The sequence below is a fragment of the Nuphar pumila genome, chromosome 10 (genome assembly GCF_984573655.1).
Source record: "Nuphar pumila chromosome 10, dmNupPumi1.hap1.1, whole genome shotgun sequence".
NCBI classification, from domain to species: domain Eukaryota; kingdom Viridiplantae; phylum Streptophyta; class Magnoliopsida; order Nymphaeales; family Nymphaeaceae; genus Nuphar; species Nuphar pumila.
The window spans coordinates 99,529,298-99,556,037 of record NC_143258.1 but is presented as its reverse complement, the minus strand read 5'-3'; the positions used below and the strand labels follow the sequence as shown (position 1 = coordinate 99,556,037).

Here is a 26,740-nt window from a genome sequence, read left to right as displayed (position 1 = left end):
GGCAAAATTATGAAAATATCACCTTTTTTGGGAGGAGTGTATAGCGGCCCATGAAGATACGCATCCTCCCTTAGCTTTTATTTCAAAATTTCAGCGAAATTTGGTGCCATACCATATTGGGCAGCTGCCACAGCAACACCAAACACAAAAAGTCTTCCTACATTGGGTTTTGAATCGTCCGTTCATCTCGAAGATTAACGGTGGTGCTTGGGCGATACTCCTCAGCTGCTTACGTCATTACGCGCATGTGCATCCGCGCGAGGTTGGCTCGCCTGGCGCGTGCGAATTTTAGCGCCTCTCAGCCGAGCACACAGTGCACCCTCCTCCGGCTATGCTCTTTTGTTCATTAGGCCAAGCCTTCCTCTCTCTCTCTCTCTCTCTCTCTCAGTGTGACGATCGTCAGATCCCGAACTTGGCAACAAGTTGCAGGTAAGGAGACCTCCGCCCACCACCACCTCCTCCTGTTTCGTTGTCTTATTCTCATTTGGAACAGAAGAATCGAAATCCCCTTTGCCTTCTCTCATAAATCGTGACGCTCGTCTCTCCTTTCTCCTTACTCGGATCTCGCTCTTCATCCTCAGGATCTGGAGATCCTGGAGATCGTTCTCGCGAATGCGGCGTCTTGGGGAGAGTCGTTAGTCCGATTCATCGATTGGTAATTACGGTTCGTTATAAGCGTTTGTTTTTTTTTGTTGGTCATCTGATGTTTCTTTGTTGCTGAAAGAAGAGATTTTGCCATTATCTGATCTTATTGGCTTCGGATCGACAACTCGTTTTCTTCTGCTATTCGATGCGCAGATCTTTTAAGACGTCCGGCGCTCGAGCAAAGAGGAAAAAGGAAAATTATTCGGTTTGGCGTGATGGCTGGGGCTGGGGCTGCGGGCGGATTCGTGACGCGCGCCTTCGAGTCCATGCTGAAGGAATGCTCTGGGAAAAAGCATGGGCCGCTGCAGAAGGCTCTTCAGGCCTACATCGGTCAGTGATCTAGCAGTCCTCTTTCGTTTGCTTGTTAATTCCATCAGCTGTTTCCTTGCTTATTGACAATGTGAACTATATTCTTGATCCGGGAAATGGTGATCTCTTGGACGATGAATTTTACCGTGTTTTTAGTTCGATTTTGATATGTTGAAAAAGAAAAGGAAAGATTTTCTAGTTCCCTTTGTCTGGCACTGTGACGTTGTTACCGTCCCATGATGCCTAATGGATTTGGACTCTGGTCGTTGATAAACATTGGAACAGTTTGGCGTCCGAAGTGCGAATGGCTTGACATTGGTTGAAAATTTTAAGTTTGATAAGAGGAAGGTTAACTATGAGATTGAGTTTGACATCTTACATCTCTAAAAGATGATAGGCTAAGCTCGGATATATGCCATATGATTGCAAAAGCTTTAGAAGAGTGGGCAGTGGAGATATATGAGGGGCACCTGTTTCTTTTTAACGGTTACTTCCAACGACAACGACTTAAAATAAAGGAAGAGATTTGGTGTAACTACCCCCAACTTATCCCCATTGAAAAGTGAGATATTTTTTTTAAACAATTGCAGAAATCAAAACCCAAGGATTCGGGGCCTTGCAGATTTAACAACTTTTAAACCACAAGGGATCTCTACATTTAATCGTCCAAACAAAATAACTAACTACATTACTCAATAATTAAAGTCTGAAAACAGAACTAAATTAAAATGACACTGTCAAAAAATAAAAGGTAATTCATGTAGTCTCGTAGGCTCCCTGTGGCAGTCGTCCTCGTCATTGAGCTTCAGGTCATGTGAAAAACATAGGAAGTACTGGATAAAAATTAAAGATTCTTTATACGAATTCTTTTAAAAATCTAAATAAGAAAGAAAAAGAATAAATCAAATTCATGCAAGTTTTCAGAGGAACATAACTACAACACTCTCATAATTCAATTACCATTCAAGCATTTTTTAAAAGCCATTATCATGCATTAACAATATCTCACATGAAACAAAACAAGTAAGAATGCATTAACTAATGCAGAACAAAAAATATGCATGATTGCAATGCGCATGCATGAATAAATTATTAGGTTATTATCAGAGTTCTTTTTTGCATGCATGTCTCTATTAAATGCATACAAGTTTAGTTTCACTTTTCATTAAACCCGCAGATACTCAAAACGAACATCACAAATTCTTGAAGTTCAAGATACGTTTCCAGTTATAGCTTAACACACGATTTGTATTTTATTACTGGGTTTCACACTTGTTCCTTGACCGATATCAGGAATCAACACCATCCATCAGAATATTAGAAATCAACGTATAATATCGGGACACCTAGAAAATTAACATTCACTTATGCCACTTTCTTGGTATATCAATAACAATAGCTGTGTCTACAACACCACTCCCAAGCAAAGTGGTTGAAAACTCCCTAAAGTCGTGGCCGAAAGGCGAACCACCATATCGGGTTCAGGGACACAATCGCACATGAAATTTTAGTATCCTCACGGTTTTCCCAAAACCGCCATCTAGGATTTCCACAATGTGGAAGGGACATCTAGAAAAAAGAAATATTAATTATCCTGTTTATTTCTTTTATCTTTTTAACAAAAGTCAAATTCTTTACAAAAGAATCGTGTTGCAAATCTACATGCAAAACACAACACGAGACCTTGGCCCGTTACAATATTTATCAGTGTAATTAATTCAAAAAGTCAATAATTTCAAAATGGATTTTGCAGTGCATACACACATATCTTATTACAATACATGCTCGTGGCCCACATGGCCTACAGTAGTTCACATCTGACCAACGATGTATCTTATACAAAAATCGTCAGTGAACATGTAACCACACAATTATTCAAACATGTCTACAATGCATATTCATTCATATGCAACTAGAATGTACATATAAAACAATTTGCATATGCATATGAATACTTGCTTGCAACATGCATTATGCTTTTATGATTCATCTCATGCATAACATCGAAACATGCACATGATTATGTTATTGCAACATTAAAAGAACTTCAAACATTACGTGTTCATGATATGTACATTTATGCCAACATAATATTTAATTTCATGAGCATACATAACCAATAAACACCGTTGCCAATTCGAGCATGCTCGAGATACAAAACATAACTATCGAGCCAAAGTTATGCTGCCCCCATGCACAAGACAACACTAGCATGCTATTGGCAGCATGTTTCTCATGCATAAACATGCAACCAAAAGTAGTGAACAACGTACAATCTTGCAAAAAAATGTGCAGCACTACCATGCCCTATAACAGCTCACCAACAATCATAAACAAAACATATTTAACAGCATTGTAACAACTCACATGACAACAACAAAAACAAATTAATATTCAGCCTAATCATGACAACTTACAATTTTTTTTCCAGACATAATGCTAATATAGATCAAAATTCAAATTTCAAGGTTGTTTCGATGCCAACCCACATGGCAACATCAAACAACTTCATAACAACCATATCGTAGACAAACCAAGCATGAGCAGCTTGCTCATGCCCTTCACAGGGGTCGGCTATGAGCTCGTCCATAAACAGCAGGTCATAAGACAACATTAACAACACTTTTGACCAACCTAATGACATTAAATAAAATTATGATATGAAAGCAATCATGACAGCCTTCAAATAACTTTAATATAACATGTTAAAAATGCTGGGAAATGTAAAAAAGCGTTGTTATATCTCATAACAAAATAACGGCTCCACCCCTACAGTCAACGATTGATTCAACACATGTACATACGTTTTAATGGCAATGTTTTTTTTTCTTTTGAAACATTGTCTACTAACAGTTATGTTAAAAACAGTTACAGTGTCGCACAACACCTTAATACGAAACCTATGACAATGCTAAAAAAGAAAGAATCCGTTGATCATCTTATCAACAATTCGGATCCTCAAAGGTTTTATTAACAACCAATGAGTTCTAGCACATATAGACATGTCTTAACGACGATTTTTTTTTTAAAACATAACATTCAGCCGTTATAAACAGCAGTCTGATCCCAAATCAGACCTGAATGAGCTGAATACATCCCTGTTCGTTTTTTCACACACACACACACACACACACACACACACACATATATATATATATATATATATATATATATATATATATATATATATATATATATATCAGGCCTCGCGGCAGGCTTGGCTTCTTGCGTGCACCCAAAAGAAATCGGCAGATCTGGAGCAAGTCTGCGTACCAAAAAAAATTAAAAATTTGCAGATCTGTCCTCTTGTATGGTCGGGCAGATCTATCCACAAGAACAATGTGAGAGATCTGTCCACACACACGGTGTGACGGATCTGTATAGATCTGTCCATATGCACGGTGAAACAGATTTGTCCAGATCTGTTCATATGGACACGTCTGTCCAGATCTGTCCACACGCAAAGTGTGACAGATCTGTCCATACGGATAGTAGATCAGGTTTAGCTATAAGCACGAAGTCAGAAAATCAAATACATGCCATGACAAAAATAAATGGCTGATTTAGCATTATATATATATAAAGAAAGGAAATCATCTCATATATATATATATATAAATATATACATAATCAGAGTAATGTTATGTATATATATTCTTATATTCTAAATCAGATTTTTCTCCTATTTTTTTTTTCTTTTCCACCAAAAACATTACATAAACTTAGTTTAGGCTATTTCTCTCTGTTCAAATCAGTAGAAGAACCCGTACCTTTGTTTGAAAACGGAAAAAACCGAAAATAACGTTGGATGATCGGGACGGAAGGAAGTCCTCTTTCTTCTTTCCTTCCTCTTTTCCCTTTCTCTCTCTTTTTTTTCTCTTTCTTTCTTTTCCCTTCTTCCTTCTCTCTTTCTGGAAAACAAAATCTAGAGAGAGGGGCGAGTTAGACCCTTTTATAATTTTTTTTTGGTTTTCTAGAGAGAGGGTGGCGTCCCTTCTCGAGTTTCTCACCCATTTGGTTATGAGATAGAGTTCTTCTAATGTAGAACTTTATCTCAAACCTCTTCTTCTCTTTTTAATTACTTTTTTATCCATTTGGTATTTTATTTTGTTTTACTATTTTTACTTTAACCCCATTTGGGCTCTTCTAGAATCCCTACATATTAGGTAGAGTTCCACAAATGTAGAACCTTGCCATACCAAAAATAAATTTTTAGAATTAATTAATTTTTATTAATTAATTAATTAATTAATTAATATTTATTAAATAATATTTTTTCAAAAAGTTTAAGAGGGTATCTCACCCCTATGGGAGTCTTTTTTAACTTTGAATTTCATTCAATTTAACATTTATATTGAATTTAAAACTTTAAATTCATTAGACTTGGATTTTGGATTTGAATTCGGATCTAAGATCTAAATCTATATGGATCTCAAACTGTATCAGATTCTAATTAATATGGGTCTAGCTAGATCTATATTGACTTGGGTCAAACAGATCAGATCCGATCCAATCCAGAATTGGTCACATCGAGACGGGTCATTTTTGAAAAAATAGGATTTTCGGGCCAACCGTAGCCCGAATTCAGAAAAACAAAAGTTCAATGTTTTCAGAATTTTGAGATGCATCTAATGATATATTACTTGAATTTCGCTCGATTTTAAAGGTCAAAAATCAAAAGTTTTACCAAATCTTAATTGGCTCATTTAGGTCTTGGACCACGCCCAAACTCAATTGACGCCACCTAAAATCGAAGATTTCTATAGACTTTACGAAACACTTAGCCAAATTTTATGAAGTTTCAGAATTTAATATTATAGAAAAACACACGATATTACATTTGGGCAGAGCGTACATCCAGAATCAAGGGTGAAACGTAATTTTGCTGCATAGAACTAGCCATCATGGTATTAGGATACTGATGTCGCAATCAAGGTTGAAATGTAATTTTGCTGCATAGAACCAGCCATCATGGTATTAGGATATTGCTGGCGCAGGCCTCAAGTAGAATTCAGGCTCCTGAGAGTTGTGACGGCCGTACTTTAAGCACCTGCTGGTAGTGGGAACGAGCATACTTTGTGTGGGGACCTTGGAATTCTCTTAACTAAGATGAAAGAAAACAACTAAACAATAAACTAGGAATAGAGAAAAGCAGAGGCTAGATATCTTTGCCAATTCTTAAGGTAGCAAACAAGCTGTATAGATTTTGTTCGATCTCTAATACCACCGAACCTTTTGAGCATGTCCCTCTTAACCTTCAGAACAATGCAATTTTGGATTAAAGTCATCATTTCTATGGCTTGTCTTTAAGGACACATTAGCTATGGTGGACAATGGCATGGTGTGAAAACACGTGAGAGAGAGAGAGAAAGAGAAAGAGAGAACCTTTCTTGTGAAATCGGCAGCCCAATCTATCTCGGTTGCTGCGCTAGTCCTTCATTAGTATAGGGTTACGAAAATCTTTTACAAGGACAACATTGCCCCTTATAAGTAACACATGTTACATTATGATACAACTTAAAGCAAAACTCGTGGATGGATATGGATCCGATATCGGATCCATATCCAATCCATATTCCACATTCTAATACCCTCCCTCAAGTTGTGTATGGGGTTGAACCATGTGCAACTTGTTCTTCAGATACCAGAAACGATGGCTTGTAAGACCTTTTGTAAACATATCAGCAACTTGGTCTTCTGAAGGCACATAAACTGGTTCAATCTCTTTGTCGGCTATCTTTTGTCTGATGAAATGTTGATCGATTTCAATATGTTTAGTCCGACTGTGATGGATTGGATTGAATGCAATTTGTATAGCACTTCTATTATCACACATAAGTGTCGAATTTGAGATATCCTCTCCCATCTCTGTAAGAAGATGCCTAATCCAGGTCACTTCTGCTGTGGTAGCTGCCATAGATCTATACTCTGCCGCTGTGCTAGATCTTGCCACAACCTTCTGTTTTCTGCTACTCCATGAGACAAGATTTCTCCCAATGAAAACACAGTATCCTGAAACAGACCTTCTCTCATCTGGATCCCCTGCCCAGTCTGCATATGTATAGGCAAGTATGTCATGTTTTGGTGATTTCCATGAAGATTGAGTATATGTGAGTCCATCACCCACCGTTCCTTTTAGATAGCGAAGAATGCGTTTGACAACATCCATGTGACCAGTCTTTGGTCCATGCATGAATTGAGATACTTGATTGACAGAATACACAATGTCTGGTCTAGTGAAGGTAAGGTATTGTAACATACCTACTAAACTCCGATACTTGACAGCATCAGGATATAACTCACCATCACAGATACTGAGCCTTTGATTAACAACACTGAGTGTGGGTAGAGGTTTACAATCTGTCATTCCTGCTTTAGCTAGAAAATCAAGAGTGTATTTATGTTGAGTTAATGACATTTTATCACCTTGTCTATCTACCTCTACTCCAAGAAAATATCTCAGCTCCCCAAGGTCTTTCATTTTGAATCGCATACTCAATAGAACTTTAATTCGCTGAATGTGGTCTGGAGCATTACCAGTGATAACAATATCATCAACATATATGAGTAAGAAAACCACAGTGGTACCGTTCCTATATATGAACAGAGAATGGTCAAGTTGGGAACGAAAGAAACCATGTTTATGGATTTCTAAGGAAAAGCTTTCAAACCATGACCTAGAAGCTTGCTTCAATCCATACAAAGCTCTGGTTAACTTGCATACATATTCTTTTGGGCTTCCCTCTGTATAACCTTGAGGCTGCTCCATATAGACCTCTTCCTTTAAGTTCCCATGAAGGAATGCATTCTTAACATGAAGCTGACTGAGGATCCACCCATGTTCAATTGCCAGGCCAAGTATAATGCGAATAGTTCCCATTCTCACCACTGGGCTGAATGTCTCATCATAATCCTGATCATATTCTTGAGTGAAACCCTTGGCCACAAGACGCGCCTTGTATCGTTCAATGCTACCATCCAGTTTATATTTAATTTTATAAACCCATTTGGAACCAACCAGAGTTACCGGAAGCGCCTAGCTAAAAGGGGAAGCGCGCTTCGGAAGCGCGAAACGTCGCGCTTCCGAAGCGTGGGGGGAAGCGTCCCCCTTTTTTGGGAAGCGCGCTTCCCTTTAATGGGGGACGCGTTTCCCTTTAATGGGGGACGCGCTTCCCTTTAATGGGAAGCGCGCTTCCCCCACGCTTCCCCAACGCTTCCCCCTCGCTTCCCCCACGCTTCCCCCACGCTTCCCCTGTTTTTTCAAATTTTTTGTATTTTTTATTTTTTATTTTTATTTTTTTCGCTTCCCCCTCGCTTCCGAGACGCTTCCTGGGTCGCTTCCGAGACGCTTCCTAGGTCGCTTCCGAGACGCTTTCCGAATCGCTCCTAAGTGGTCCCACGCTTCCCCGCTTCCTAAAATTTTGAAAGTGCCTCGCTTCCCGCTCCCGCTTCCCGTATCGCTTCCCGCTCCCGCTTCCTCAACTGGCAACCATGGAACCAACAACATTTTTGTCTGGAGGACGGCCAACTATCTCCCATGTTCGACATTCATGAAGTGCCTCGATCTCCTCATTCATCGCTTCAATCCATTTGTTGGATTGGATAGCTTGATGAAAACCAAGTGGTTCATCGTGTTTTTCAACCTGGGATAGAAAGATCTGAAAGTCCATAGAAAAGTTGTCATAACTAACCCACTTTTCAATAGGGTGCCTTATCTTCCCTGATCTTCTTGGTGCTTCTCTGTCATTAGATCTGTGATTAGACAATGCAATGTGTTCTTCAACAGGTACATTCGTTTGCTCTCTAGATCTCTTGGTATACACATTTCCTTTGTATCTTAGACACTCTGCTTATGATGCATCATCTGAAACTGTCTCACCATGTATGCTTTCAGGAGACAGAATAGTATGCTCGACAACATGTGAAATAAGTTCAACACTAAGCCATGGATCATACCAATTAGCAACTGAACCAGTAGGTTCACGATTGGCATTTGTTTCTTTTCCCAGAAAATTATTTTCATAAAAAACATTTCTGGAAATTCTAATCTTCTTATTTGCAGGATCATAACATCTGTAACCCTTGTGTTCATCTGCATAACCTACAAATTGGCATATAGAGGCTTTGTCTTGGAATTTAGTCCTCATGGATTTGTCAATATGAACATAACATGTGCACCCAAAAACTCGTAACTCATTATAATCGGGATGTGCACCAAAGAGAACATAATAGGGAAATTGATTTTCAAGAATAGGCATAGGAAGGCGGTTTATCACATGAGTGACAGTGTGAAAGGCTTCAGACCAAAGACTAATGGGTAAGTTACTCCCATGCATCATACTCATAGCACTTTCCACAATATGTCTGTGTTTACGTTCAACAATTCCATTTTGTTGTGGAGTGTACGGGCAAGAAACTCTACGATGCATCCCATTATCTTGGAGAAAATCTAAAAATTCTTTAGAGGAATACTCACCACCTCCATCACATTGGAGAATTTGGATATTTTGAGAGAATTGATTTTTAACATAGGCATGAAAATGACGGAAAATGGAAAAGACCTCTGATTTGTGTTTCATAAAGAATATCCAGGTAAAACGAGAGAAACTGTCAATAAAGGACATATAATATTTACTTCCAGAAGAGGAAGGATTAGGAGCTGGGCCCCAAACATCTGAACATATTATCTCAAAAGGTATAAAAGCTCTTTTATTTATTTGATGAAATGGAAGTACATGACTTTTGCAAACCTGACAACTGGGACATATTTTATTCCTCAATAAAGGTGAAACAGACTCTGAAAGAAGACCATTGGACACTAACTTTTCAATAAAGACTTGACTACAATGACCAAGACGAGAATGCCAGAGATCTGACTTATTACATTTGGATGTACTTAGGAAACTTTTGGAGACGAGATCAGACTGGGGCTTCAGGACACTGGAAGCTGGATCTTCATTAAAGACATACATGTCTCCACGTCGCTCTCCTTTAGCGAACATCTCCTTCGTTTGAAGATCCTTGACAAAGACAGAAGTAGGAGTAAATTCCACAGAAGAATTGGTAGAATCAACAAGCTTGGAAACAGATACAATATTTTTCTTTATATTTGGTGCATGAACAACATCAGATAAATGAATAGATGACTTAGACAAAGGAATGACGACATTGCCTATGTCCGAAATAGGGTGGTGAGTCCCATCTCCGGTTACAATATTAGATTTTTCAAAATAGGGAGTCAGAGTAGAGAACTTACCTGCATTACCAGTGACATGGGTTGCTGCCCCAGAGTCAACATACCATATTCCATCATCATTTTGCTTCAGATTCAAGTTGGCCATAGCAGATAGAAGGAGATCTTTAGCATCTTCACTGACTCGGAACGTACCTGCAGTTCCTGATGTACCAACATTTCTGGTGTTTTGCATTCTATTCCGATTTTGTGGGTTGAACCAACAGTTGGCCTTGATATGACCTCGCTTGTTGCACTGATAGCATGTGGGAACATTCTTTGAAAAATTGGCATTAGAATTTGGTGTAGGTAGTAACCCACGTCCACCCTGGATTGGATTTTCCTTGCCTCTGCCACGCCCTCCCCGTGTACGATCAGCAAACGTCCCTGTGACAAGAATCTCATGCGTAGATGGTTGCCTTGCTGAAGCGTGAGATATGCTTTTCAATGACATCTCGTATTGGAAGAGTTTAACACGTAATTCCTCAAAACTGGGCAACGAAGGCAAGCATAATAAAGAAGTGACAAGTACATGATACTCTGATCCCAGGGCATTCAGTGTTTGTTGCACCTTTTCTTTGTCGGACACTGGATATCCAACAAGGGCTAATTGATCTGTGATGCTTTTGACTTGATTTAAAAATTCAATAATGGTCATTGCTCCCTTCTTTAAAAGCTGAAATTCACGCTTGAGAAACAACACCTTAGCCTCTGATATCTGAGAGTAGGTTTGAGCTAAAGTTTCCCACAATACTTTAGATGTGCAATCATCAGGGATAGAAACAAAAACTTCTTGCGACAGTGTGGAGGTGATATATGCAACGAGAGCCTGATCACGTTTCATCCAAGCAGTAAATACAGGATTACGAATGGTGCTTGACATTGCTCCATCCCCTTTTTCTTCGGTGGTGACAAATTCCGGAGGTATTTGAGTGGAGCCATCCAAGTGACCTGAAAGATCTTGATTGCGAATAAAAGGGGTAATCTGCCTTTTCCAAGTCAAACAGTTATTTGTATTCAATTTTTCCGAAACCAGCTGCCCCAGGAAGTTGGAGGAAAGACTAGAATTGCCTGTAGAATCCATTTGTAGGCTTATGACAGAAATGTGACTGAAAACAAAGAATAGAGTGACACAGCTTATGACAGAAATAGGTACCAGAAGAAACGAATTCAGCCTTTTTGTGTAAACTGAGAATGAATGAAGAAGAAAAATGACCTGCAGTTGCTGTGGGAAAATTAAGAAAAAGAAGTGCAACAACTAACCCAGTTATGACAAGTTGCTGTGTGTGGATAAAAAAAAAACAGGCTGTGTGTGGATTAAGAGGAATAAAAAACTGCAGCAGGCTGTGTGTGGATTAAGAGGAATAATAAAAAAACTGCAGCAGGCTGTGTGTGGATAAAAAAAAACTACCAGTTGCTGTGTGTGAATAAAGAGGATAAAGGAAAACTATAAGAAAAGAAGGTGAAATCAATAAGAAAAACTATGAGAAAGGAAGGAGAATTACCAATTGCTGGAAAAGGAAAATTGAAGAGGACAAATTAGGTAGCAGACGTTAACAGAGAGGGGAGAGAACCTGATTCACGTGAACAAATTCACGTTGCTGAGGAGAACCAGATTCACGACTTCTGAAGGAAACAAGAAGAACACGTTGACAGAGAGGGGAGAGAACCTGATTCACGTGAACAAATTCACGTTGCTTGCTGAGGAGGACCAGATTCACAACTTCAAAAAAACAAGGAGAACGTTGCTGAGGAGGACCAGATTCACGACTTCAAAAAAAAACAAGGAGAACTCGGCTTTTGCTTGGCTGTTCACGTCCCTGAGGGAGAACTCGGCTATTGCTTGGCTGTTCACGTCCCTGAGGGAGAACTCGGCTATTGCTTGGTTGTTCACGTCCCTGAGGAAGATTTTTTTTTTCTACCCAGGAATACAGCGTGCTCTGATACCATGTGAAAACACGTGAGAGAGAGAGAAAGAGAAAGAGAGAACCTTTCTTGTGAAATCGGCAGCCCAATCTATCTCGGTTGCAGCGCTAGTCCTTCATTAGTATAGGGTTACAAAAATCTTTTACAAGGACAACATTGCCCCTTATAAGTAACACATGTTACATTATGATACAACTTAAAGCAAAACTCGTGAATGGATATGGATCCGATATCGGATCCATATCCAATCCATATTCCACATTCTAATACATGGACTGTGTGTGTGCGTGCTTTTTTGGTTCTGGTTTTATACCAAAAAAAGAAAAGAAAAAGGTAAAAGGGAAATGTTCTCTTGAGTTGCATTTAGATGCATTTGAACACATGACTAACCCTTTTTTTCTTTATAATTAATTTTTCTCCTGCAGATTGTACTAAAGAGCTCAGTCGACCACCTGCTTCAAGTGAGAAAATTCATGCTGCAACTTTGCCAGAAGATAATAAGTATGTGTTCTCAGTGTTATTCTTCATATGATTATCCAAATATTTCATTTATATTTTGTGTATTCTACTTCGATCATAGAAAAGTAAACATTTTTAGTAGAAAAAAGAAAACCATGATAACATTAAAGGTGCAAGAAGTTACTGGGTGCAAGAGTAGTGTGGAAGATAAAAAACAGAAATGGTTGATGGAATTTGTGGTTTTTAGCATGGGGAGAAATTCTCATTCTAGATGACAACTACAAGATAATTCATTATTCAGAAAATGGATCAATGCCTATGTATGGATATGCTTTTGAAATATGGGACATATAATGAAATAACTAATAAGTTATGTTTTCCCTATATAGCTTACCAACCAGTGTAATGCTTCCATGTCCAAAATAGTTACCAATATTTTCCAAGTAGTTGGATCAATCTACATAACCAACTAGGTGAAATCTTGCAAGGTTATGGCTCTTCTGTAGACCATGCAAGTTGTCACTTGGAACAATTTATTCATATATGAGATTCTTAACAAAGAGAGGTTATCCCTTTCATGGCCCAAGTAGGTTCTTGTCAAGTCATGATAAATGCATTTGCAATTAATCATGGTAAGGTTTTGGACCTACCAAAATTTCTAATTTGTTATCAGCGAAACACAAATTGTGTATAGAAACAAAAATCTTATCTTTGACTGATTCCTCCTTTTTCTTTTTTTTTTCTTCAGAAGAAATTCATTAAAAGCAATATAACATTTAAATGGATAACAAAATGTCATCACTTAATCGAAGAGTTCATTGAGATATTGGTCTTGCTTGTTAAGTTGTACATCTATATATATGTATTTTCATACACATAAATTTTTGGTTCATATTGTACATATATATTCATATATATATATATGTATATATATTCATATATATATATATGTATATATATTTTATTTATATATGATGTAATAGGTAAATACCATTAGGAGTATTTTGGTCATTTCAGTTATTGTAATAGGCTGTTCCCATTAGGGGCAAACTAATACTTTATTTTATTTTTTTTCTTTTCTGTTTTTATAAGGACTATTTGGTCAAATATCAAATATAGCTGTTAGGTTCTTTTTTGACTAGTCAACATAGAGTTGACTAGTCAATAGAGCTATTGGCAGTCTAACAGCTCTATTGAGGTCTCCCTCTTTCTTGTATGTGTATAAATAGGGGCTTTTATCCCCTTTCATTTTCCAATGCTTCTCTTAAGCATTTATGCTCAATAAAGATAAATATTTTTATGTTTTGTGTTTTTCTATTTAGTTCTTTAATGTTTTGTATGCGTTTAATGCTTTTGTTGTTGCATTTTGTTGGTTATTATATTGTCCCATAGTGGACTTGTGCTTGTGCAGATTGTGATTGTGATCTTGTAAGCCCTTAATGGCATTTTTTTTGCATTTTCCGCTATTTCATTACATGGTACCAGAGCCAAGAAATTCTTGGCATTTTGCTTCTTTTGGGTTTTGGGATTCTTTAGTTCGAGTTTGTGCTTCGTGAAGGATTCATGATCGTTGTGTGACTTGGATTCAAGGAAAATCTTGACTCGGTATGCATCTTATATCTTTAAAATATATATATATATATATATATATATATTTGTTATTTTTATTAAAAGAAATTTAAATGTGTTTTAATGATCATTAGACTTGTTTTTTTTAAATATCTTATAAGGCTTATTTGTTTAATCTTGTGAAATTATATATACGTATGTTTTTTAAATCATGTTTGAATCTTAATTTTTTTTCCAAAACTTGCTTTATTTGATATATATGTATATAATCTTGTATGCTTGAGGCATTTAGATGCTTCGTTTGAACAAGTCATGATTATAAATGTCAAATCATGTTCGTATTTATTATTAAACTTTGTTTTGTTCTCTTTTGAAAAATTACCATATATTTTAAATTAATGATGTTGTGTGTATTTCACAAGTATGATCTTATGAAATTTTGCTTAAACTTGTATTTTATTTTTCTCTTTACTCTTGGTGTATTAAAAATAGCATATGAAGTGTTAAAAATTATGATCTAACTTATGAATAAATAATTTTTATATTAATATTTGATCCTTATGCACTTATGATTGCCTTACATGATTAATAAGATTGTTTATTCGTGCATAAGGTATTGAACATAATTTTTTTTATGGAAAGTCATTCACTTTAATAAATGCCTTTTATGGTCCTTTTGTAAGACAATAATTATAATATTTTGTGGTACTTATGATTACGTTATTTTCTCAGTCTTATGACATTATTTTACATGTTTTTCATGGGATTATGTTGCATACATAGTTTTTAATAAAATATTAAGTTGAGAATTATTAGAAACTTCTTTGTGTTTGCTCTTTATGGGTGTTCTAAGTATTTCCTTCATGATTCTCTTTAGTACTTGTCCATTATTCATGGACGTGCTTATCCACCTGGATCTTTGGTGGACATGTGTATTCTTGATTAAAAGACTCTTGATTCATTGCATATTTGTTATTTATAAAATATACATTTTTATATTGTGCTCTTAGTGCCTTAATCTATCACTTGCATATATATTTGATCTCTTTATGAGTATCCATGATTAGTTATACTTGTTTATGTACTTGGTTTTCTATATGATACTTTGATAATCTCTATATTTGTTTTGGCCCTCTTTAATGTCATATGGCATTGATTATCTCATAGTAGACTGCAATCTAAATTGAGTTATCTATTGCATTTGATTGCATCAATTGACACTTGTTGTGCATTCTTAGTTTTTATCTACCGTTATTAGGATTTGATTTGAAACTTTATTTTTTCAAATCGATTCTTATATATGAACTCACTTGTTTGAAAATTGAGTTTCGTGAGTATTTATTTCTTTCTTATGGCATTTGTGTTGTCCATCTCAGACTTTTATGTGATGCATCATTTTTCTTGGTTTTGTTATTGTTGAATCAGAGATGTTTGTTGGGCTGATTTGTGTGCACCTCGTTTTATGTCAGTTTAGATCAATGTTATCAAAAAACACCTTGAGGTACAAAAGGCGCAACTCGCCTTGAGGTGCGGCCGTATGCACCTTAAGGCGTCAAGAAGAAAATTTTCATATATTTTAACTTTTATAGGTTAATCTCATATTTTTAGTACTTATTTGAGATTTTCTATTGCTTATTGGTTGTTACCTTTATAGGACACTATATTTTTCAATTATATAATTAGTTTTCCAGTTATTTAATCAGTTTCTTAGTTACTTTTATATGTTAATCTCATATTTTTTAGTACTTATTTGAGATTTTCTATTTTTTATTGGTTGTTACTTCATCAACAAAACATTTCTTTATTTATTTGTATTTTTAGATACTTTTTTATAATTTTTTAAAAGTTTTCAATTTTCTTTTGAGGCTTACGCTTTACGCCTCACCTCGGTTTTTGGTAGAGCTCCTCGCTACGCCTCAACGCTTTTCACAACACTGGTTTAGATTGTCAGTTTTTAGTTTGGCTCTAACTGACAGTTAGGCGATCTCTGATTATGTGAGTGTGTTGAATCACTCATTTGTTTTTGGACATTGTCTTTATTATGAATGCTTATAATTATGTGTATCTGAGATGACTATCTATTTTAAAAACCATGGCGTTTTGAAAGATTGATATTCTTATTAGTAATATTAACTTGATTTCATTATAAGTTTTTTACCTTGTGTGTTTTCTCCTATTATGCCTCTTATCTAAGTGTCATTATATGTAAACAAAAGATGTTTATTCACACCTTCGTGTGCGTTTTAAGCCCATTAGTAGCGTTCTTGTTATACTTTTATTCTAGTCGTTGATACACTTGTTTTATGTGTTATTATATGTAGACAAGAGATGTTGTGTTTAAATGTAGTGAATTATGTGCACCCATTGGTTATACTCTTAATCTAGTCGTTGATACACTTGTTTTGAGTACCATTATATGTAGATAAAAGATGTTTATTCACACCTTCGTGTGTGTGTTTTTGGCCATTAGTGGCATTCTTGTTATGTTTTTGCTGTAGTTGCTGATACACTTGGTTTGAGTGTCATTATATGTAGACAAGAGATATTTATTCACAGTTTTGTATGATTTTTAGCCCTTTAGTAGCATAGTGATTATGCCCTTGTTCTAGTCACCGATACACTTGATTTTTGAGTTTTAGAGGCCTAGTGAGGTGATTGCTTGTGGTGGTCAAACTATTGTTGAAGTTTACAAAATATCACTTCTTAATATTTGTGCTAATTTAAATCTCTTCAGATTTTCATAAATTGGTATTGATTTGCAAATATCATTCTCTTTGTTATGTGGGATTTTAAAAAACTCTTCTTGAAATTTCTAAACTTTTACTACTTGTTTTTCCTTGTATGAAAGATATTTATGGATAAAAATTTCAAGCATTTTTGCATACTTGTGATGTTTAATAAAAATCTTATTCTTTATATTATGAGTTTTCTTGTGTGTGCTCCCTTTGTAGGTTTTGAGAATATGTTTCTTAAGTAAACACTTATGTGTTGTCCACTAGATATGGTTTATAATCGAAGGTTACTTGTTTCTTTTCATTAAATTCATGCATTCTATGTGCATTTTATTAATAAAATAGTTTTTTTTATTGTCGTTTCATGTGCATTAAATATGCTTTAATTGCATATGTGTGTTTCATATTAATTATCTTGTTCACATTATTGTATGCATGAATTTAATTAGCTCCTCTGTTCGTGAGATCTTCTTTTGAATTATTCTATTTTATATGCATGTTATTTGAAATGCTTGGGATATTATTTATGCTAATTGTTTATCTCTTCTAGATGATTTATGTATACTTTCGTGATTACATCATTCTCATCGATCAACATTTATGTCTTCTTAAAAGATATGTTGATTTTGAGTTTATGGTTTGATTTCATAAAAATTAATCCTTGAGGAATACTCCTCTTATCTTTCTTAATGATTATCTCATGTTTCTAAAAATTATTACCTTTTTTTAAAAATTTTATTTATGTGTTATTCTCTATGTCACATGGGTGCGGGTGTGACACGGGTGCGGCGCAATTTCAAACATTTTGGACACGGGGACTCGGCTATATATATATATATAACAATAATTCTAGTGAACAATTAAATTAAGGTAAACACATCTATGGGCCATGGTTAAAGGAAAAAAAACTTGAAACTATGACCTTGTGAAATGGTCCATAATCTGTACTGGTCTAATTTTTGAAATGACCCCTTTAGTATAGCATTCACATCTTTGTGATCTGTTTAGTTTTGACATTCAAATGTTTAAACTTTATACGTTAACAGTTGCACAGACTGTGCAATGCAGTCTGTTACTGTGCAGTTGAAGTTGCATAGTCTGTGATTGTGCAACTGCATTGCACAGTCTGATTATATATATATATATTTAAAAAAAGATATATAAAAATAAATTTTTTTGTTTTTTGTCCTAAAAATGAACATTTTTGGACTCGATCAAAGTTGTCCGAGTCCAAAATGTGGACGGACTCGGCCTCGACTCATTGACCGAGTTCGACTCAACGTTGACAGAGTTCGGGCCGAGTCCGAAGCCGCACCCGTGTCAGGGCGTGTCGACTCGGGTGCGGCACCTCCCTAACCGAGTCTGTGTGACATAGGTTATTCTTGTTTTGAAAGTATATTATTTTTTAAACTTTTATAAATATTGGGTTAGGATATTTTCCTTGTTTAGTTAGAACCTTTGTTTTGTTCTCCCTGCAGGTTCGTAAAGATGCGATGGATTGAAAAAGGAATATATTTGATGCATCGTGTCATGAAGATGGAGATAGCTGATAAAGGCGTTTGTAGACGATCATCAATGAAGACATTTAGAGACTTGTATTTACAAAATTCTCTGATGCGACATAAAGATGGAGACATCGAATGAAGATACTTGAAGACTTTGATCCTTCCTGTTGATTATTTATGTATTTTCAAACTTTTGGTATATCACACCATAAATTTGAGGAGTGTTAGGTTGTACATGTATATATATGTATTTTCATACATATATATATTTTTGGTTGATATTGTACACACATATATATATATATATTCATATATGTATATATATTTTATTTATAAATGATGTAATAGGTAAATACCCATTAGGGGTATTTTGGCCATTTCAGTTTTTGTAATAGGCTATGCCCATTAGGGGCAAACTAGTACTTTATTTTATTCATTTCTGTTTGTCTTTTTCTATTTTTTATAGGGACTATTTAGTCAAATACCAAATATAGCTGTTAGATTCTTTTTTGACTAGTCAATAATCAATAGAGCTGTTGGAGTAGTCCAACAGCTCTATTGTGGTCTCCCTCTATCTTGTATGTGTATAAATAGGGGCTTTTATCCACTTTCATTTTTCAATGTTGCTCTTAAGCATTTATGCTCAATAAAGATAAATATTTTTATGTTTTGTGTTTTTCTATTTAGTTTTTTAATGTTGCATATGCACTTAGTGCTTTTGTTGTTGCTTTTTGTTGGTTATTGTATTGTCTTATATTGGACTTGTGCTTGTGTACATTGTTATTGTGATCTTGTAAGGCCTTAGTGACATTGGTTTGTACATGTGCACTTTTGTGATTGTGATCTTGTAGGCCCTTAGTGACATTGTTTTTGCATTTTCTGCTATTTCATTACATTGCTGTCCAATCCAAGAGAGATCATCCCCAGCCATTTATCCCCTGCTGTGAGAGGAGGCCCTAGATCTGTGCATGAATAGTCATTGTTGGGTGTGCAGCCTTCAGATTTTGCTGGTTACGAGGAAAACAATTTAGTGTATGGGCCACAATCTTAGGGCAATAGTTGGATGGTTATGCTCAGTGATTTTTTATTTCCTACTGCACATTTTTTAATGTGAAGCGGTTTATACCCAGCGAGCTGTTGAGGAAACCCTTTTCTTCTTCTTCAGAACTGGTTTTCCCTAAGGGGGTGTTGGAACGGTGAGATGCAATATCCTGTTGGGATGTTTGCGTCCCCATCCTGCATAGCCCCCACATCTTGCATCAAAAGCAGGATGATTGTGTCCCCACAAAAATGGAATGCAAGTGTTATTTGCAGTCCTCTTAATTGTAAAATCCATCCACTCCCTATCTGTCCCATCTGAAACCAGATCTGTGGGCCCTTTGCACTCTGGTCCATGCAGTACAGAATGGGATGTGATGTTTTATAAAAAACCATCCTGAGATATTCTGAAACTGCTCCACAAAGCTGTGAAGGACCAGAGTTACCGGAAGCGCCTAGGCGCATGGGGAAGCGCGCTTCCCCGAAGCACGTTTCGGAAGCGCGAAATGTCGCGCTTCCGAAACGTGCAGGGAAGCACACTTCCCAAAAATGGGAAGCACATTTTCCTTTTATGGGAAACACGCTTCCCCCTCGCTTCCCCATTTTTTTCATTTTTTTTTTTCGCTTCCCCCTCGCTTCCGGTTCGCTTCCTAGGTCGCTTCCGAGACGGTTCGTGATTTTCTTCTAAGTCATCCAACGCTTCCCGCTTCCTAAATTTTTGAAAGTGCCTTGCTTCCCGCTTCTGCTTCCCGTATTGCTTCCCGCTCCCGCTTCCCCGACTGGTAACTCTGTGAAGGACTGAACCTGTCTACCTGTTTTTAGGCATGGCACTCTTTGGCCACTCTCTCTCAGAGTTGTGGAGAATCCATCAGGTCCCATTTCTCCATGATTCTATGTTGAAAAGGTGGGTTCGTTTTCAACATAGAAGTTTCATCTCACTCATATTTGTATTTGCCATTCTCAATTGCTGAAAGAGATTAGCAAGCCTTTTCCATATAAATCTATCAAAGTTACAGCAGAGCAGCATGCTTGCTGCAAAATCAAACTAGAAGGGATAAAGGGAAGAGAGAATTATCCAATCAGACGAGCAAGCAGTCTCTTAAGAAAGTCATAAGTAGACAATCTCCTAGTTCTATATGAGTGGCCAGTGTGATTTGAGGGGATGATGGTGGTTGCAAACTATTTGGTCGATGTCTTCCATTTGACTTGGTGGAAATATTGTACTGGGCTGGTACCTCTTTCATTTATTTTGCAGATATACAACCAAATTACTTTGTGGGGCATTGATATTAACAGAAAAAATTGAGTGCCTGGTACTTACGATTGGTCAATTCTAAACCACTCAAACCTGCTTATTTCATGTTGATGGTTGGTGGCATCATTTTTCATGTACACCAGGCTATCAGACCACCAGGCTGGTAAAAGTATCACCATATTTCCTTCCTAAAGGCTTCCTTTCTGTTTAATTTTCTGGCAAGGTGCCATTTAGGCATGAATAAATTTGTGGCATATCCTTTCCCTGCTTGCCGATCTGGTTTAGTTTAAACATTCTATAGGTGCCTGTCTTGTTTCCTTGCCGTATGCATGATGTTCTTGTGGTTTGTTGTTAGAATTTCATTTCTAGTATGCTGTGTGAAGTTCAAATATTTGGTGATATAATGAAATTCCTTTATTGCAGTTTGTCTTCAAAAGTGAGCGGCACTGGTGAGGCAGAGGCAGTGAAAGATGAAACTCAAGTGGATGCTTCTCCTTCTACCAAGATGGGAACTAATAAGGTGGTTAGAACAGTTGGGACAAGTGAGACAATTACAGGAGCCTTGTCAAGTGCTGGTCATACTCTAGGAGGGCCTGATTTAGATATTGTCTTACAGCCTCTCCGTTTAGCATTTGAGACAAAAAATGCGAAAATTGTTGAGCTCGCTCTTGATTGCCTTCATGTAAGTGAACTCTTCTATTGATCCGTGTGTGCATTGTCATTTTTTTAAAACTTTTTGGGCTTCTGTTGGGAAAATTTTCAATCTAGTTTGTGTCTGGAGAACATTTGAATAACATTATGAGTTGAGCTGCAAAAACTGTTGGGCACAAACATAAATCACTGATTTATCATCTTATTCTTCAGCAGTTTTAACCAACAATAGGATGTCTATGCAAGAAAAATAAAGAAAAAATCAACTTGCTCATACATCAAAGTAAACATGTGCAGCAGAAAAGAAAACTAACAAAAGAGTCCTGTCAAACTCCTCAACAAAGTCAGGAAATTCACTGCTTCAATAAAAAAACTCTCATGACCACAACCATGTTCAAACCAGTCAGATCAGGCATGTTCACTTAGTCTATACAGAAAAGAAAAAACTAGAGGAGACTATTTCTGAAAAAAAAACCAATTTATTACATGACAGTACAACAACAACAACAACAACAACTACGCCTTCATCCCAAAACAATTGGGGTCGGCGATATGAACCAAAAAAGAAAATCATTCTGGGTCTTCCACATGAATCCTTCTCCTCCAATCATTTCTATCCAATGCCATATCTTCGGTGAGGTTCAAAGCATTCATATCCTTTCCTATCACCTCCATCCATGTCTTCCTAGGCCTACCCCGACCTCTTTTAACTAATATATTTTCCCATTTCTCCATCCTTCTAACTGGAGCATCATTAGGCCTTCGCCAAATATGTCCAAACCACTGTAAACGATTCTCTCTCATCTTATTTTCAATGGGTGCAACGCCTACCTTCTTACGTATCTCCTCGTTCCGAATCTTATCTTTTATTGTGTTTCCACACATCCATCTCAGCATACGCATCTCAACTACACTCATTTCAATAAATATTTCAAACTCTCACAAATTTCTTAACTGAGTGATTTGGGGTTAAATCATTAGATGGCCTAACCCTTAGCTTGAGTCTCAAATAGGAACCCTTGTAGTTATTTTAAATTTTGTTCAAAAAAGTTGAAAATTTGATAGTTATAGTTTCTGAAAATGAGTTGAGAAGAGCTCCTTATATTTACCTGAATTGCCATTCTAGTGAACTATTGCTACATATGGAATTATCTTCATACGGACCAACCAGAAATATCTCTCCTTTAATAATTTGCATATGGCTTGTACGGTACAAGAATCTTGCACATCTGATATATTCTTTTGTCACAGAAACTCATTGCCTATGACCATTTGGAAGGTGATCCTGGTCTACATGGTGGTAGAAATGCTCCATTGTTCACTGATATTCTCAACATGGTCTGTGGTTGTACTGATAATTCTTCATTTGATAGGTATACTGTTTTTTCATATTTAATTCACACTGTGTGGATCTTAATGTCCACAACTGTTGGCCAAATATCTGATAGCTATATTGTGCAGTACCATCCTACAAGTGCTGAAGGTACTTTTAACTGCTGTAGCATCGACCAAGTTCAGAGGTATGCTCTGCTTAAATCAGGAAATTCTGTTGTAGCATGGTTTCTTGTCTTGTTTTATAGAAAGGTTATGTTTGCCTGGCTGTCTAGAAATAAAATTTTCCATTTTCTCTTGTCAGACTAATTTTCTGCAGATTTGCTATGAATAAAAATTTCATTGCAAAGTTGAGAATTGATTGCTTTAGCTCCCATCATTTGAATCTTTATGCCTTCAAGTTCAATCCATTGCCATGAAGGGGCATACCATAAGTTCTCTAAGTTGACAGAGGACATGTTATCAGAATCTAATAAACTACAGGTCTACAAACAAATTGTCTTATAAATCATCTGTTTTCAAGTTATAAGGCCAACTAAAGCCTCTTCTGGTTTTTTGAAATCTGAATTTAAATTATCATGGCTTCATATATGTAGTTGTAGTAGGAACTCTTTTAAGTCAACACCACTGGCTAAGTGGTAAGCAGAGAGTGAGTTTGCCATCATGGCAACCTATCTTTTCTACCTGTAATAGATATTCATTGACAGATTACCCGATTGTAATGTAATACACTTATATTTTAGGCTATTTAATATGTACAGTATAAATTATACAGTGATCTCCTGATTGATCTGTCTCAGACCTAATACTCTGCTTTCGGTTTATCGTTGCCATTTTTGTTGTTTTTTCCTTTTTCTAATAGAAGCTGTGTGCTTCTATAAAAGGGTTGTAAAAAAATGACAAATATTCTAGGAGAATGGGAGGCTTAACATACATAAACTTTAAACTGTACACACAAACCTAGACCATGAACTTGGATATCGGGTATTTATTGGGAAGTGGTAACGTTGGTGAGTATTTCGATAAACATTCTTAGACTATAAAAGAGGACACAAATACTCCTAAATATGACCTATAATGAAGAAAAAGAATGGCCCGTAAGAAAGAGAGAAGGAGCATCAAAATATCAAATGAAGCAAGATAACCCCCCCCCCCCTCCCACACACACACACACACACGCAACACCCCTATGAGTGTACTAGTTCTGTTCAGCTTGTTTAATAAGTTCTGTTAAGGAGTAATTCATTCAGATATTATCAGTTGAATAACATTAGTGGCCATTCCTTGACTGCAGTACATGGTGAATGCCTGTTGGGAGTGATTAGAATATGTTACAACATTGCACTTAACAGGTACCAAACTGTGGCTTATATGGCAGCATTTTATGATTGCAGATACATTTCTATGATGTTCTGATTCTTAACTTGGATGTCATAGCAAGAGTCCTATAAACCAGGCGACATCAAAGGCCATGTTGACTCAAATGATTAACATCATTTTTAGGCGAATGGAAAGCGATGAGGTACAGAAGCACAAAATCCTTCCATTCCAGATATTTTTACTTGCCTGTTGTTGTAATTGCTGTTTTCAATATGGAAAGGAAAAACCTTTATTAAAGTTTCTTTTCCTGCCAGAATCTCATGAATGTTCCTCCGACCGCGGAAGGAGAAATTCAAGCGACTCTTCCAGCATCAGGTAATTCAGAACAGGTAGCTGAGATTTCATCTGAGGAAATTTCCATGGATAAACCAGATGATAAGAAAACTTTGGGGGATGCACTTTCTATGGATGACGATAAAGGCACATCTCATGCAATTGTTGAGGAGCTTCAACATCTTGCTGGTGGCGCTGATATCAAGGTACCAAAGATTTTACATTGCACTTTGATCTCATGGATGATTACTTCTTTCGTTTGCATTTCCAAACAGATTGATTGTGAACACTTACATTTTTCAGGGTTTGGAGGCTGTTCTTGACAAGGCAGTTCATCTCGAGGATGGGAAAAAAGTATCTCGGTATGGAAAGTGTTAATATAGAAAGTAATTTATTTGGGGTGATATGTCACCTTAAAGACTGTTATTCATACATTGCAAAAGGCAGTTCTTCAGTGTGGAAAATCTTAGCCTAGGGAGTAACTTTGGTGATATGGCATTTGATTTTAAAGACTTTGTTATGCGTGCATTGCAAAAGTTCTATTGATTGATTCTTCAGAACAAACATTGCATTCATTTCAGAGGGATTGATCTTGAGACCATGAGTATAGGGAAACGTGATGCTTTGCTGTTGTTCCGAACACTTTGCAAGGTGCTTTTTAGAATTGTACATTGTCCTGTTTTCCTTCAATCAGCTAAGTGGTCTTGGCATTCAGACATCCATGTTTTTTTGCAGATGAGCATGAAAGAAGAGAATGATGAGGTTGCTACTAAGACGAGGTTGCTGTCACTTGAACTTCTACAGGTGTGATTCTGTTGCATGCTGTGACTTTTCACTATTTGAATCTATATATTAGATCATACTGTCGGAAGCAACTGATTTCTCTGTCTGATATTCATTTGCAGAATTTGTTAGAAGGGGTGAGCGTGTCCTTTACAAGGAACTTTCATTTCATTGACTCAGTCAAAGCATATCTTTCCTATGCTTTGCTGCGGGCATCAGTTTCTTCATCACCCGCTGTCTTTCAGGTTGCTTGGGCCATCTGTTGAATGTTTTTGAACTTTAGCTTTTCCTATTCTATTGACATTTGAAGAACTTTAGCTTGTCCTGTTCTATTTACATGACAAAATGCATGCTTCCATAACAGCAGAACCTTTTGCCTTCTTTGTTCCCTCTTTTTTGTTTCTCTTTTTGTTTCTCAAATGAATGGTCCTGCTTAATTCTTTTTTCCATGTTTTGTCCACTGGGCAGCATGCCATTGGAATTTTTATGGTGCTTTTGCTGCGGTTTAGGGAAAGTCTAAAGGTATGATGACACTCAATGAGATTGCCTATGTTCTTCTGAAGATCACTTTGTAAGTCCCCTCTACTTTTGGTTTTGTCCTCTGGTTGTTTAAATGTTAAAAGACATTTGCAGGGTGAGATAGGAGTATTTTTCCCATTGATTATATTACGGCCACTAGACAATGCTGAGAGTGCCAGTAATCAAAGGACAAGCGTTCTCAGGTGAGCTATTTAGTTCCTACCCTGAAGTTTCTATGTTTCTGCTTGAAATCCTCATGTTGCATTTAACCTTACCTATTAAGATTGCATAGAGGAGTCAACCAGGTTAGTGCTTAACATAGGAAGAATTTATTAGGAAATTAGCACTAACTGTCATTGTTTTTTAGTATTTTTCAATACAGATGAAAACGGGCCATGCTTGCTGATAAATCTAGTGATCACGGCCTGTTCAGACCTGCTTTCTTGGCCTGATTGGCCAGGAGGCTGAGAACAGGGTATTATAGGCCAACTCAATAAATGATCTGGTGGGTGGCATACGTTGTTCAATTTAAGGTCTATCCTTCTTAATTTGTCCAACAGGCTAAGGGTCCTTGTCTTCTTTAGGCATACTGGCTCTACTCCCCAAAGGCTCGGTCAACCTTGGCTTTTAAGACTATTCACTTGGCAGACCTGGCTTGATCAGACATTGGACTTTCTCATCTGTTTTGCTTCCATATTGTCCAGCTTACCTATGGATGGCACAAATAGAAGCAAGAGCAACAATTCTATAGAGTAGCCTAGCTCCTCTTGAATTTTGTTTAATTTGATTTCGAAGTTGAAAATATGCTGCACCAGGGTTGCTTATGGCTTTTAAGTATGAAGTATGAACTCATTCCTCTTGTCATATTCCACTCTCACCTTGGCTAATGTGTTGTGCAGAATGCTTGAGAAGGTGTGCAGGGATCCTCAGATGCTTGCTGACATATTTGTCAACTATGACTGTGATCTTGAGTCACCTAACCTTTTTGAGCGCATGGTAATGTAGATTTTTTTCTTCTTTATTTGGATTAACATTTAAAGTATATGATATCTTCAAATATCTTCAGCAAGTTCTACTAATTTTTTTTTTGAAAGGCAAGTTCTACTAGTTTTTTGTGTTACCAATGCATTCT

At 36.7% G+C, this 26,740-nt stretch overlaps 1 protein-coding gene across 5 annotated transcripts in view; it reads left to right on the top strand.

Moving 5' to 3' along the window:
• Nucleotides 1-341: 341 nt before the first annotated feature.
• Nucleotides 342-26,740, top strand: part of LOC149827551 (brefeldin A-inhibited guanine nucleotide-exchange protein 5-like) — a 91,236-nt gene continuing 64,837 nt past the window's right edge. For 3 of the 5 annotated variants that reach the window (XM_090019469.1, XM_090019466.1, XM_090019470.1), the window contains exons 1-17: nucleotides 342-429; nucleotides 582-664; nucleotides 799-975; nucleotides 12,538-12,613; nucleotides 21,094-21,352; nucleotides 22,573-22,694; nucleotides 22,783-22,841; nucleotides 23,948-24,005; nucleotides 24,091-24,175; nucleotides 24,288-24,512; nucleotides 24,610-24,668; nucleotides 24,888-24,957; nucleotides 25,042-25,110; nucleotides 25,212-25,334; nucleotides 25,558-25,611; nucleotides 25,723-25,811; nucleotides 26,508-26,604. In XM_090019469.1, coding sequence (XP_089875595.1) covers nucleotides 861-975; nucleotides 12,538-12,613; nucleotides 21,094-21,352; nucleotides 22,573-22,694; nucleotides 22,783-22,841; nucleotides 23,948-24,005; nucleotides 24,091-24,175; nucleotides 24,288-24,512; nucleotides 24,610-24,668; nucleotides 24,888-24,957; nucleotides 25,042-25,110; nucleotides 25,212-25,334; nucleotides 25,558-25,611; nucleotides 25,723-25,811; nucleotides 26,508-26,604 — 1,560 coding nt within the window. In that variant the 5' untranslated portion in view covers nucleotides 342-429; nucleotides 582-664; nucleotides 799-860. The remainder of the gene's footprint in view (nucleotides 430-581; nucleotides 665-798; nucleotides 976-12,537; nucleotides 12,614-21,093; nucleotides 21,353-22,572; nucleotides 22,695-22,782; nucleotides 22,842-23,947; nucleotides 24,006-24,090; nucleotides 24,176-24,287; nucleotides 24,513-24,609; nucleotides 24,669-24,887; nucleotides 24,958-25,041; nucleotides 25,111-25,211; nucleotides 25,335-25,557; nucleotides 25,612-25,722; nucleotides 25,812-26,507; nucleotides 26,605-26,740) is intronic. The other 2 variants (XM_090019467.1, XM_090019468.1) reach the window with 2 other exon arrangements.